The sequence below is a fragment of the Apteryx mantelli genome, chromosome 17 (genome assembly GCF_036417845.1).
Source record: "Apteryx mantelli isolate bAptMan1 chromosome 17, bAptMan1.hap1, whole genome shotgun sequence".
NCBI lineage: Eukaryota > Metazoa > Chordata > Aves > Apterygiformes > Apterygidae > Apteryx > Apteryx mantelli.
In genome coordinates this window covers 17,262,447-17,276,962 of record NC_089994.1, presented here as the reverse complement: position 1 = coordinate 17,276,962, position 14,516 = coordinate 17,262,447, and the positions used below count along the sequence as shown (strand labels likewise).

Here is a 14,516-nt window from a genome sequence, read left to right as displayed (position 1 = left end):
AAGTGAGCCCCAAAATTTAGTTTTGGCAAAAAAATAAAAAAAGATTTCAAAGAGATGCTGCTAGATACGTTCCCTGGGACATTTCGTATTCGTTGCTCGCTGGAACTTTTTGAGCTCTCCTTCGGAGTTTGCAAAGCCCCCGCCAAGACACGGGGCCACCCCGGGAACCTGAAAGCGGCTCAACGCTGGCTTTCTTCAGCCAGTGAAAAACAGCAGGAGGGAAGGCAGCGGATGAGGGCAGGCCACTCCGGCCCCCCAAGTCCACACGCTCACTGGCGTCAAGCAAGGACTGCTGCCTTTTAAAAATGGCGATTCTTTTGCCAGCAGTTAACTTCATGTTCGGCAGAGAAAAGAGTAGCTCGGGGATTGCAACGCACAACAATTATGCCTGCATTTTTATTTGAAGTCTCTGCAGACAGCAAGAAAAATTAACTGAAGGGAGCAGCTACTGTGCCAACATATGGAGGGAGATGAATAGCGAGCTCTGCACGCTCCGCCGAGGTTATCTAGCGAAGCAAGCACCTCCTAAAGGACTCTCAGGCTGGGAGCGAACTGTTTGCTAAATCTGGTCATAAATAATAATTCGGATCACCAAACATTTTAACATTCAGCTCCACCTGCAGCACAAAAACCCCGCCAAGCCCTGCCGAATTCGCCTTCCCGGAGCGCGAGGCAGCATTCACCCCTTGACCAACACCAACGGCAGGATGCTCTGACGTGGCCCCAGGCGCACCGTGGGGCCCAGCACCATCACGGTGCCCAGGAGCAGGACGGGGCCTGGAGAACCTCCACCTCCCACCTCGGTTAACCCGCTCCGCGCTCTCCCCCATTTCAGCAGGACTAAAGCAGCTGCAGCAAACCCAAGTGCTCCACCGGCCATGCCCACCTCAAAGGCAACGGCCTGGGGAACCAGCCAGGAGGTCACAGGGCTGATGCCCTTCGCTCCCGTCCCACAGGAGCGAATTATATTTTCATCCACGTCCCCTATTCGCCTCTTGGTCACAGTCCCTTTTTTTTTTTCCCCTCCTCCTCCTCCCCTCCAAGGCCACAGGGACAATCCACTAAACTGGATCAGGAGGCCAGCGCACACATCTCTAATGGGCTGCAGCATGCACACAATTAATTAATGGATTTATTAATTAGGGAAGAAGTCACTCTTCAGGCTGGAATTGGGGTCACCAGTTTCTAAAGTGAGAGCTGCAGAGCTAAAGATAAACTCTCATTTTCTGCAGTTCTCTTCTTGTCTGGCAGTATCTCAATTATTCAACCACAGGAAAAAAAAAAACATTACACTTCGGAACTTCACAGTCTGACTTTCTCTGCCGATGCACAACACACTGAGACTCGACAGCAGGAACCCAGTCCGTCTTATTCTCCCCTTTATGCAAAAATTAGGGGTATTAAAAACACAGTATTCACTAACAGAGAAGGGGACGCCACAAAACACTCCAGTGCGGCAACATCCAGAGAACCAGGCGCCCCCGACGTCTTAACGGGCCACGCTGGCACACGGGCTGCCCTTTGACAACCCGTTCAGCTGAGTTTCCTTGGTGGCACATGGAGGGGACGAGCGTTTCTGACTGCTGCAGACCTACACCTCAAAGGCAAGACGGCTCCAGAGAAGGCAGGCTGGGCTAAGGAGAGCAATACCACTAGTGTCCCTGCCGAGAGACGGGCTGCAGAGCTCAGCCGCAGTAATAGACAGCGGAGAATCCACACCCACTAGCAAGGCAGTACAAATCCCCAGTTGTGGGAAACGCCTCGATAGGAGCACGTGCCTGTTGGGCACCAGATAACCCAACCAGAAGACAGACAGCTGCAAAGAACCAGGCTTCATTACTCCCCCTGCTCCCGATTTTTTTCTCCCCCCTTAGACAAACCATGGTTTTCCAGCACACGTTCCGCCTTCCCACCCGCCCTGCCGCAAGGGCAGGAGCTGAGCCACCAGAAGACATGGGACACGTTAACAACCCAACACATCTCCGAGCCAGTCCCCAGCACGAGCACAAGTTCTACTTGTGTGAGTAAACCCTGCTGTTTCAGCGGGGAAGGATCACGCCAAGAGCAGGACTGTGCCCATGGGCGGTCAACGCCGAGCGAACGCCACCGAGGCAGGCTCCGGGCCAGCCTGCACACGTCTGCATGTACAGCACCTTGCGCCAGCACTGCCCCGCTCTGTATTTCACAGTGCTCAGAGGTCCCAAGCAACAGCCATTGGCATTCCCCATACGCCTCTGAAGCTGCAGACAGCACTCCCAGATTAGTTTGACTCGCAGGCAAGAGGGAGGGTTGCTAAAGGTCAGGAGAACTTGCCATCCCAAGCAGCGGACCTTGCCACTCCACTGCGGCCACCACCCACCGCACCATACCGTACCATCAGGCGAACATTTCATTTTCAGAAGTATTTTGGTTTTCTCCCTCCCATGAAAGCGGGAGGTTGTGCAAGAGCCTTCAGAGGTCCCAACCCACCAACTCATCTGCAATGCTGTGGTTCAACACATCTAGGAAGCCGCAGCAGGAGAAGTGCACATGGCAGCATGCATCCTTGGGAAAACAACGTTTGAGGGAACCTTTTCCCACCAGGGAGCCTCCTCTCTCCCCTCTGTCTCCAGGCAAGGTGGTCGGCCACTCTGCAGACCCACCAGTCACCAGTGGGGGAAGAGAAGGGCAGATGGGGCAGGACCTTCTCCCTGCCCCAGACACCTCCAGCTCCTGCAGGTGCACCCTCTTCCCCTGCCCCAGGAGCAGGGGAGACCTCTCTCTCTCTCTCCAGAAGCCAGAGACATCCCAAGCATGGTGACCACCAGCACCTTCCAGCTGTAAAGGGCACCTCGGCAAAGCAGGGGTGGAAAAGGCACTTGCCACAACACCATGGCAAAGCCACCGGTTGTGCTGGTTGGGGAGATGCTGCTGAGGCAGAGCAAACTGGAAAAATCCCACGGATCTCTCCGCTCTCCTCAAAGCCCTAACAGCACGCAGGGCCCAGGGATTTGGGGAGGTGAAGTTCCCCTGCTCAGAGCCCCAAAATTTACCCTTCCTCCCCCCATGGCTACCCTGCCCATGGGCTCTGCTGCAAGAGTGCAGTTCAGTTTATTAGTCCAAGCTTGAGGAATTAAGCTGCAGCCAAGAGAACTGATAGCTTATTTACTGCTGTCATCTATATAAAGAAGAATTTTGACACATTGTTAAATGATAGCACATTTAGATAAGTCAAGCTGTCATATCATTTAATGGATGTCTAAACTCCCTCTGTAGCTGATATGTAAAATTTATGCACTTCAGAATATCATAAGGTTATAATATTTTAATCACATCCACATTTTTTTTTCTAAACTTTGAACAGTGAAAACATTCCATCAAACACAACATGCTCCAAGGCTCTCGGCACACCGCAACCCGGCGGAGAAACCGCGGAAGTTTCTGCCCAACTCGCCACAAAGTCTGCTCCTCCACGCAGGCACGCAGAGAGCCCTCGCATTACGGGAAATAAAATGAACAACACTTTATTTGACGAACCAAACACTAGAGCCATGTAGCCAGAGCTAATCTGCATAATGAGATGTGAAGACATTTATAAAAGATGGCAATAATAGGTCTCTCTCTCCTCGCTCGCAGTTGTATTTATTATCCCAGATCATCGGCTCACAACTCTTCCTATTTTTTGCCGTTTTAATACAGAATGGGTAGATTAAAAAGGCATCCGGAATGCAGAGTGTATAATCCATACAATGGTAAACTGAACATAATAAAACATGAGCAAATTAAAACAAAAAAAAAATAAAGGTATGAATCCCGTTATGACTATTATACACAAGAAAGCTGTAAAAAAAAAATACTGCATTAGTAATGTACACAATAAAACAATCTCATAACCAAATGAAATATGCCTGGCATTATCTTTGATAGAATTTTATCTCCTCTCATTTCCGAGACTATTTGCTGTAAAAGGGCTCAATGCCATTTTGATCAAAGTGCTACGGAGTATCACATTATCCACATGTTTTACATATGCCCACCATCCATCAGGGTTGCTCAAACTCTGCCATTCCCAACGGGTCCTGGGCCAGCAGAGCTGCTTAAAGGAATGCATTAAAAAAAGAAAAAGGGAAGAAAAGAGAAAAAAGGTCTTGGAGGAATAATAAACAGATTGTTCTCCCCCCCCCCTTTTTTTTTTTTTTTAATAGAGGGCATTAGGCCAAGCTGGCACAAGGTCACCTTTCCCACCGCGATCCCGGGGAGGCGGCAGACCTGCTGCCTGGACAGAAGTCACCGCTCACCGCCGCTCGCTCGCTTCCCGGCTCAGCACCCAGCCGCAGCGACCGGCCGAGCGGCACGGCGGGGACCCAGAGCTGCCCACCTCCGCGCGGAGCCCCGCTCGCCGCCTCGCCACCCTTCCCGCTGCCCTCCGCGCTCCAGCAAACTTCCCCCCTCCCCATGCTGATGAACGCACGAGAAAGTGGCTGCCAATATTTTCCTTTAAATCGAGGTCTGTGCACACACACACCGGGGGGGGGGGGGGGGGAATTAAAAAAAAAAAGTCATTAGCATGATGTACCAAGGAATGCTTTTGTATCCGAAGTGCTTAGACCAGTAATCCCTTTCCAGCCACAATGCCGTAAATGAGCAGTCACGGCAAGCCGACTATCCGTAGTACCTGCATTACTTTTAGGGTTGGGTATCGCAGATGTAGCACGTAATCTGCTTAAAAGCCAAAACGCATTAAATGCTGGAACTGTTGATACAGCACCGAAGCCCCATAAACCGTATTTAAATTTGTTTACTCCCCTACGAAGCATGCTGCATTTTAAACTCCGTAATATCCTACAGGGATAAGCCCCGTTTAATATCCACGTAAACGAGCGTTTCTGCTTTTGCAGCGGATCCAGGTTAGGCTCCATCCCATTATGTGCCACATTCGCGGGGCGCCGCGTTAATTATCCGCCTCTCCGCTACAGAGGAGCCTGCTTAAGGTCAGCAACTGCCAACATCCCCCCTCTTTTTTTCTTTTTTTTCCTCCTTTTTTTTTTTTCCCCTTCTCTCCCAGGTCAAACATTCCCTCATAAATGTTAACAAAGGACTTACCGTTAATTTCACAGCCCAGCGGCCCTACGGCTGGATACGGCATCGGTGACCGGAGCGGAGCCACAAAGGATCCGCGCTGCCGCCGGGGCGGCCGTTCGCAGCCCCGGTCCCAAAAAGCCCAAGCCCAAGCCCAAACCGCGCCGCTCGGCTCCGCGCCCCCCCCCCCCCCCGAGCCGCCGCGCCAGGCGCCTAACGCGGACTCGCCGTTAACCGACGTTCGGGGCTGCGCGGACCCAAAGGCGCCCGCTAAATCCTCCGGTGCCGGGTAACAATAGCGGCGCAGGGGGGCTCCGGGCGGCCGCGAGCCCCCTCGCCGCGCTCGTCTCAGCCCCTCGGCCGCCCCGCATCGATCGCGAAGGAGGAGGCTCTGCCCTGCGAGCGCCCGCTCCCGCCGGCGCTTCCCCGCCGGGCACCTGCGGCGCGGCGCGGGGCAGCGCCAGGAAACTTGGCGGCGGCGGCGGCGCCCGTGCCACCCCCCCCCCGCCCCGGGGCCCCCCCGGCGCGGCCGCGCTGTCACCTTGGCGGCGCCGGGGGGCTCCATGCCGCCAGCGCTGCTCCGCGCCGGCCGCTGCGGCGGCGCCGGGCTGAACCGAACAAAGAGCGGCGGCGGCGGCGGATCGATTCCTGATACCTATCGATGGGGAAGGGCGGGGGACGAGGGAGGGAGGGAAGGAGGGAGAGGAGGGAGCGGGGAGGGGGGAGGCGGCCGGGCCCCCCCCGCCCGCGGCGGGGCTGAGGCGGCGGCCGCCCCGCGCCGCGCGGCGCCACCAACCTGGAGCCGGCGGACATCAAAGCGCGTCCGATACCGGAACATCGATCCCACCTCGGCCGCCATCTTGGGGGAGCCCGGCGACGCGGGGCCGCGCCGCGACGCGCCGGGCAGCCGCGCCGCCGCCGCCGCCTCCACACGCGGGGCAGCGGCGGGGCGGGAGCCGCCGCCGGCCGGGGGCGGCCCCGCCGCCGCGCCGCCTCCCTCCCTCCCTCCCTCCTTCCTTCCTTCCCCCGGGCCCGCCCCAGGTCTGCGAGGGGGGCGGCCCGGCCCGGCGCCTCCAGGCCGCCCCGGGGGGGGGGGGGGGAACGAGGCGGCGGCTCCCCCCGAGGCACCTGCCGCTCGCCGGGCGGCTCGGCCCGGCCCGGCCCTGCCCGCGCCTTCCCCGCGGCGCCGCCGCCCGCGACAGGCCTCGGGGGGGAAAGGAGGGGGGGGAAGGAGGGAGGGCGGCAAAACCGCCGGGCCCCCGCGGGCCTCCAGGCCAACTTCGTGCCGTCCCGTTCATTCGTTTTAAATAATAATAATAATAAGTTTAAGAAGTGCCTGGTTTCTCTTTAGCAGCTACCTGGGAGCCTGCCAGATGGAGATATATATATAAAATATACATGTATGTAAGTGTGTGTGTGTATGTATGTATATATATATATAAACCCAAAATGGTGTTTGGAAGCAGCAGGTAAACTTTTTCAGTTTCTTTTTTTTTTTTTTTTCCCCAGCTGCTGTGTCCAGCACCTTTGACCTTAGTGGAAATTGCCACAGCAAACACGCTCGCAGCAGCCAGGAGGAAAATAAATAAATAAATAAAAATCCAATAATTCAGATTGTTTCAAGACCGTGATATTTTTAAATGACTTAATGCGGCTGGTCTCTAAAGAATTCAGGCAGCTCCGACGGCAGAATGGGGCACGGCCGCTGGCGCTTCAGCAGTAACCCAGCCCGTGCAGAAATACCCACTTTGTTTTCTGAATGATTGCTTTCTTACCAAAAAGAAAGAATAAATAAAGAGCTTTACACTTTCTGCCCTGCACTGTGCTCTGTCTTGTTGTACCGACTAGACCTACATCCAAAGGGTCTTGAACATTAATTTCCATTTCACCAGGGGAAAATAATAAATTAAACTTCCAGCAGCAGAACTGCTGCGCTTTCACGGGAGAGATGCAGCTGATGCCGGCTGTGTTGAGCCTCGCTTTTAGATGCAGAGCAGCTGAACGGCTCCTTCCGCAAGATTTTAAAGGCAGGGGTTTGCTCACCGAACAAGTGGAGCATTTTAACGCTCCTATTAAGGCTGTTCCTTACAAAAACCCCAAGCTGCCCCGGCACGCGCACGCGAGGCCCCGCACGCATCGACGAGCGCGAGGCCCCGCACGCATCGACGAGCGCGAGGCCCCGCACGCATCGACGAGCGCGAGGCCAGCGCTCTGCGGCTAAGGCGCGACGCAAGCCCACGGCGAGAGGGCCGCCGAGGACGGAGCGGCAGCGCGAACGCCTCTAGGAGACCCAAGAGGCGACGTCGGCTTTTTACCCGCCGCCAGCTAATGAGATGCTAATTCCCCCGCATCAAAGCCGGAACAAAAGAAAGCGTCAGCCAGGAGGAGCGAGCGGCCGCCCCGACCGACGGCCCCCCAAGCACGGGTCCCCGAGCTGCCGCCCCGCACGGGAAACCCTCCTCCCGGGGTTTGCGGAGGCCCTGGGGCAGCACCAGCTTCCCTCCCCCAGGGCACAGCACGGGGTGGCTCCAGGCCACCACCACCCCACGGAGAAGGGGGCAGCAGCAGCAGAAGTTTTGCTCGAGGGCTGCAACCGCAGCGAGCCCAGCACACGACAACCCCGCTGGCATTTGGCAACACGCCGGGACAGAGGCCCCCGGTCTTACCTGGGGCAATTCCCCTCCGGGAGGCTCCAGAGTCCGTGCTCAGATGGGCTGGAAGAAGATCAGCAGCAGTCGCTATTCCCAATCCAGACAGCCCACATTGCTCATGCGCATAGACAACAGCAAACCCAGGACAACGTATTCCCGTGTCAGTTGTCACTTGTAGCCCTTCTCCTTCCCAGCCCCGACCCTGCCCAGCTCCTCATGCTGCAGCAGCTCCCATAGCGCTGGAGTCTCCCTTTGCTGGGAAGGGAACTGAGAAGGAAGTGGCTTCCTGGCTGTTAAACCTTTATCACTGTTGATGCTTCCCACCTGGTAGCCCAGGTGCCGTCCTGCCGGAGTTACTTGCAGGACTGACTTTCTACTGAAAAGCAGAGATTTGAGCTCAGGCAATGCTGAGGAAGGGGAGCATCCTTCAAAGCACACACTGCTCCACGGGCTCTTCTGACAGTGGTTGGGAAACATCTGCTCCTTCCCCTCTTGCTGTCTGAAGTTCAGCTGAGCAAGGAAAACTGTCCAAAATAATAAGGGAGACACCCAAAACACACAGCATAAACAGCTGGCACATGATCTTGCCCCTCTCATCTCTTCCGCTGAGAGAAACTTTGAGAGCTGCTTGCAATCCCACAATGACAAAATACTTTGAGTGGTCTTCCAGGTGAACAGAAAATCACAAAATTCAATAAAGCGATTTGCAAGAGCCGATGTGTCAGAAAGAGCCTGGATACTTTTGCGAGCCCTGCTCCAACCTGTCACCTATCCTGTCCCCTCACCACTAGTGACAGCTGGAGAAAAGGGTTTCCACCAGCCCCCACCTGTGCATGCCTGCTCCCATTGCTATGGCCGAAAGGGTCCACCAGAACCCAGTGGACATAACTGCAGACCCCGAGCTGAGATCTCAACCCCACTGACATCAACAGCAAAGCTTCCACCGAGGCTCCCAGACCCCAACCGGCAGGTGCCTTCACGTTGCCTCTTCTTGCGTGTGTCCAAGTCTAGTGCCCAAGTTTGCTCCATAAATACAACTGTTCTATGTGTATCCGCTCTTAACACTGCAAGCCACGATTGCAAGAATCACAGAGCTCAGACTGACAAGGAGATGTTGAGACCGGTAATGAAATGGGGTCTGCTGACAGTGCTGGGCAGGTGCCCTAGCTTTGGCTCAAGGAGGCAGTAAGTGGCCCCCGGGGTCAGAGCTCAGGCTGTGCGGAGGGGGGGAATGTCTCTCCAGGTGGATTTGTTTCCATCCCTCTTTCAGAGCCGTGACTTGCACTGGGCAAGGTTTGTTTACAGGACACATAAATAAACCGGGGTAGTGTGGAGGGGTCCTTGCTAGTCCTGCCGTCCCGTACTGCTGCTGTAGCCCCAGCCCTGCAAAGTCCTGTCCATGCCAATGGTTGGGGATGGCTCCATCCATCTGCATCCAAGATGCTCCAGGCATTTGCTGCTGGACGCTGTCAGAGACGGGTCTTGGGTGAGGGGAACCTCCCTGCCCCAGCAAAGCCGATCTCGCGCCCATAAATCACTTCTCCGTTCTCCCACCAAGAGAACGGAAGAGCCTGCTCATAAATCAGATATAAAAAGTAACTTAGCATCTTCGGTGAGCAAACGAAACCGTGGGCTTTGGCAGAACGTTTCTCTTCGGTCAAATCGTTAATAAATCAATGGGAGCCGTAAGGAAGAGGAGAGGGGCTGCGTCCCCGGCCTGCGCAGAGGGCAGAGAGCCACGGGGCAGGTTAGTCCCAGCCCAGCCCCGCTGCTGCGCTGGCTCACCGGGCAGGACGAGGCGAGCGGCCCTCGGCGACCTGCCCCCAGGCTCCCGGAGAAAGGAAGGGGATCCCGGCCCAGCCGTGCCGCGTTCCTGCCCCTGCCGTGCCGGGTTCACCCGCTCCGGAGAAGGCAACACTGCGCAGGTTAATAAATCAGTTTGTCTGTGGCGCGGCTCGCTTTGTGCGCCTGACAATAGCCCGTTGTAAACAGCAGCCCTCTGCCTCCTCTTCTGAAAGGCTTTTAATTAAAATATGGAAGGGGCTTCTCTGCATACTTCAGGAAAAAAAAAAAAAGGTTAGATTTCAGCACACTCCCATTTCAGGCGTTAATTTATTTTCTCCTTCCTGTCGTTTGTGATCCGCCCGATAAGTCCTTTGTGCTGGCGATCCAGCCCCATTAGGCGGCCGAGCGGAGACGTTTATAGCGAGCGCCACGTGCCGGGCTCCTCGCGGCGCCGGCTGCAGCCGCCTCGGCCCAGGGACGCCAGGGGGACGCCAGGACCCGCACAGCGGGAAACCGGTGCCACCGGGGAGCAGGGACCAGTCAGGCCTGGGGGCTGGGATACGCGCCAGGGGTGCGGGCCACCGGCCCGACCTCCCCTGCTGCCGCCGCGGCTGCGTGGGCACAGTCGCGTGCTCCCTCCCCGTCGAAGCGGGGCTGCTTCCTTGTTGGCACCGCGCTGACTTCTCCTCGGAGCAATGCTGCTTTCTCCCGCCCCTTTGGGGGTCTCTGCCTGGGCAGGACCCCTGGGCCCCACGCACGGGGGAAGGCAGCCTGGGGAGGGGGGTCCTGGGGTCTGGGAAATCCCACCAGGGATCCCAGCGCCTTCCCCGTTCCCAGCCCTGCTCCGCTGCGGGCTTTCTCCTGCCTTCAGCGGGAGCGGCCAGGCGCCGTCCCAGCGATGCCCGGCCCTGCCTGCTCTGTGCTACTGCGGGAAAATAGGACCCCTCTCCCGGAGCGCGTTGTGGAACGACTTCAGCCCGTTTTCCACGTTCTCATTAATGATTTCAACTTTTGCTTGTTAACGCCGAAGCCCCTTAGGGCAGGTGATTTAGCAACGGGGCCACTTCCCCGCTCGCTGCACCCTGCCCCTCTCCCTTCTGCCCCCCTCCTGCCTCTCTCTGCAGCCTGCCCTCTTCCTCCTGGACCCCAGCCCCTCTCCCTGCTGCCTTCTCCCTCCTGCCCCTCTCCCTCCTGCCCCTCTCCCTCCTGCCCTCTCCTTGCCCCTCTCCCTCCTGCCCCTCTCCCTCCTTCCCCCTCCCTCCTGTCCGTCTCCCTACCATCCCTCTCCCTGCCCCTCTCCTTCCCATCCCTCTCCCTGCCCCTCTCCCTTCTGCCTTCTCCCTCCTGCCCCTCTCCCTCCTGCCCTCTCCCCGCCCCTCTCCCTCCCGTCCCTCTCCCTGCCCCTCTCCCTTCTGCCTTCTCCCTCCTGCCCCTCTCCCTCCTGCTCTCTCCCCGCCCCTCTCCCTCCCGTCCCTCTCCCTGCCCCTCTCCCTCCTGCCCCTCTCCCTCCTGCCCCCTCCCTCCTGTCCGTCTCCCTCCCGTCCCTCTCCCTGCCCCTCTCCCTCCCGTCCCTCTCCCCTCCAGCCCTGCCGGGCCCGGGCAGCGCCCGCGTAGCCCCGCGCCCGCGACAACGGCGCCACCTGGCGGCCGCCGCCGGGGCTGCAGCGCGTCCGGCCGGGCCGGGCCGAGGGGACACGGGGGGGACACGGGGGACACCGGGGAGGGCGGAGGGGGACATGGGGGGCATGGGGAGAAACCGGGGGACAGCGGGACATGGGGGGCACACCGGAGGACACCGAGGACGACACCGTGGGACACCAGGGGAACAGAGTGACACGAGGGGGCACAGTGACCCCTCGGGCACCCCGGGAGCCCACCGTGCTCCTGCCGCCCCTGCCTGCCAGCAGAGCATGCACCGAGCTGTGCCCGGGCTCAGCTCTCTGTGCCCCCGCGCGTGGCGCTGGTCCCCACGCCGGGGGAGTGGGGCGCGTGGGGTGGGTGCCCACGGCTCCTCCGCCGGAGTGCGACCAGCCGCATTTCTGCCACGGCGACTTATTGCCAGGCACGTTCCCGCTGCAATTAGCACATGCTCTTTAATTAATTTTCCTCTTTTATTGCTTCGCCGAAATTATCTCCACTATGGCGCCGTTCAGCATGTGCCCGGCAAATAATGCTGCTATTTATGGCTTTGCCCCATCAATCGCGGCACGGGAGGCCAGGATCGCTGCCTCCTTCAGGGGCCGCATCCTGCACACGGCGTGGGGCGCACCTCTGGGACGGGCTGGCAGCCTGGAGGCAGCGGCCATCCTCACCCCATCCATGGCCTAACCCTGTGCCAGCGACCCTGTCCTCAGGCCGGACGGCTCCCGGCTCTGCTGCTCTTCCTCGGCCCCAAGACCAAGCTGCGCAAATCCTCCTGGAGATTACGGCGGTGATGGATTCGTCCCAGTGAAAACAGAGCTGAATCAGGCAGAGCTACTAAATTAAGTCTGTCTGGAATAAACAGTTAGACGCTGAAACCTTCTGGATGCCAAAGGGAGATGGATGAAACTCTTTGAAAGTCCATGAAGAAGCTGCCTGCCGAAAGGGCAGCAAAGAGGGCTGTGCCGAGCGAGGATGAGTCCGAAGGAACAGGGAAAGAAGCGCCCGAACCCCCACGCGACAGAAACCAAGGCGCAGGGATGTGGCCAAGGGCACAGAGGCGGTCGGTGTCGGAAGCGCCCTGCCCAGCCCCTGCCTCCTGCTGCTTCCGTGGCCAGCCAGCGCCGGGACACGCGGGCAACCTCCGAGCCGCCCTCGGCAGCGAGCGTGAGGGCGCCGGGCTCGCGGGCCCCCAGCCAGCCTCCGCCAGCTCCAAACCGCAGCACCGAGCTGCACAGAAATCCATCTTTCTACCTTTAATAAGCTTTCCCCTTTTAAAAATAATCATTACCAATAAACAAATACACCAGCCAGTGTATATAAGCATCAAATTAAGTAGCTACATGCATTTGTTATATTTGATATAGCCTTGTTAACTGGAAAATCCTAGGTTTGGAATATGTATTGATTTCAGCCAACATATATTATTTTACTGTAAGTACCAACAGCCATTGTAGTTAATATACAATAGTTTAATTTAAAATGCATTAGTTTAATAAAAATGCATAAAATAGAAGAGAATTGCATTAGCTTCAATAAAAAATTCAATTTCATAAATATTATCTAGTGTTAAAATGCATTGATTTCCCAGGAAAATGTATTGGTCAAAGGTAATTTACATTGGTTTGAATGGGAATGTATCAGCGTGTATACATATGTATCAGTTTAGTCAAATGGATCTGATTGCGGAAAAAAATATTGGTGGGAGCAAAATATATTCATGAGGAATATATTCCCGCAGCGGCTGGGAAGGAGCACTCGCACCAGGGTGGGATGCCCCTGCCGCAGCCCCGTCCTGAGCAGCGCCGCGACCTGCTGGGCTGCGGCGGCCCCCCGGGAGCCCCCCGGAAAGCAGCGCCGCTGGGGTGAGGACGGACGCTATCGGCCGCGGCCAGGCTGAGCGCGGCTCGGTTCGGGTGCAGGCACGCGCCTCGCCGAGGCAGAGCAGGCGCCTTGAAAAGAGCAGGGGTTAATCAAATCCTTTTGACTCCATTTTTTATCGAGCTCAAGAGGGGCTGTCCTATTAATTAGAAAGGCGTTTTCATGTAAAACACAGGCTCTTTTGCAGATAAGAAGGGACAATGCTTGATTTTGTCATTGCACAGACACATATGTTATTCCCTGACATCCATTCATGTGCCGCAGCCGCTTCCCAATAGCTCTTTTGTCCACTACCAACCTCTATAAACATACACACATATATATATATATATATAATATATATATTTTTTAAGCCCTTGTTTTTTCCTGGATGCCGATAAGTCCCTGAATATCAGCAGCAGGGGAAGGAACAGGCCTGCCAGGGGCCTGCCTCCAGCCCCGGGTCGGACTCAGGTCCTCTAAGGGGGGTCAGGATCCGGCCCCTGCAGCACGGAGGATTATGCGTGACAGCGAGAAGTGAACAGCGGAGCAGATGCACCGTGCTACAAATGCCAGCGGATACACACGCAGCCATCTGCACCCGCTGCCCGGCCAGGAGGCTTGTGCCGCGCTCTGCCCTGGCGCGCGCGGCCGTACACTGGGAGCCCCGCGCGCCCCGGCCAGGCAGGACCCGGGGCCCGACCTCGTCCAGGCTGCGCGGGTGCAAACGGCACTTCCTCCCCAGGGAATATTTGGGGGAAGCTCCCCGGCTCCCTGCACGGCGGGGCAGCAGGCGCTCAGGGCCCGACAGCGCCTGGGCAGCGCCGGCGGCTCCGCGGCCGACCGGTCCCGTTAAACCGCTCCGCATCGCTGCCCTGATGTTTATGGATTTTTCCCTACTGCCACAAATTAAGGTAATTGAGCTCGGCCGGCCGCTGAATTCAGCTGCGCTTTGCGTCGAGGTCGCGGCCGTGCCACGATGCATCCGGCTCGTCGCCGTGCCGCGATGCATCCGGCTCATCGCCCGCCTGCGGGCTCCCCGGCAGCCAGGGCAGGGTATTTTGGGGCCGCCCCGGCGCAGCCCGCCGGCTTTCCTCCTCCGTGCCACTCTCCGGCCGCACCGGCCGCCCAGACTCCCCCGGTGCCGGGCCAGGCGGAGGTGCGACCGAGCAGCGGCTGCCGGGGAATTAAAAATGATATTTGTGTCCTCTGGGCGAACAAGGGCAGCGGCGTGCTGGCAGCGCCGGGCGCGCGGGGGGATCCGGTTTCACAAGTGCTGGCGCAAGGCCGTCCCCTTTTGTTCCCAGACGCCTCCCAGCCCTCCTCGCTCTCCCCTGCCAAATGTCTGTCCTCGTTAAGCAGCAGCCGCCGCTAACGAGCACAGCTGGCCTCGCCACCGCACGCAGCCCACCCAGCGCGCCAGGCGCCACTGGCCCGTGCACACTGGAGCCCCTCGTGCTGGGGGGCGACGGCACGGTCCGTTTGCGTGCGCAGGGGGATCGCAGTGCCCGGCGAGCCGGA

The 14,516-nt window shown here is 57.9% G+C and overlaps 1 protein-coding gene across 1 annotated transcript in view; it reads right to left on the bottom strand.

Annotated features, from left to right (window-relative positions):
• Positions 1 to 5,959, bottom strand: part of CUX2 (cut like homeobox 2) — a 77,797-nt gene extending 71,838 nt beyond the window's left edge. The window contains exon 1 of the mRNA XM_067306918.1: positions 5,855 to 5,959. Coding sequence (XP_067163019.1) covers positions 5,855 to 5,917 — 63 coding nt within the window. The 5' untranslated portion in view covers positions 5,918 to 5,959. The remainder of the gene's footprint in view (positions 1 to 5,854) is intronic.
• Positions 5,960 to 14,516: the final 8,557 nt, after the last annotated feature.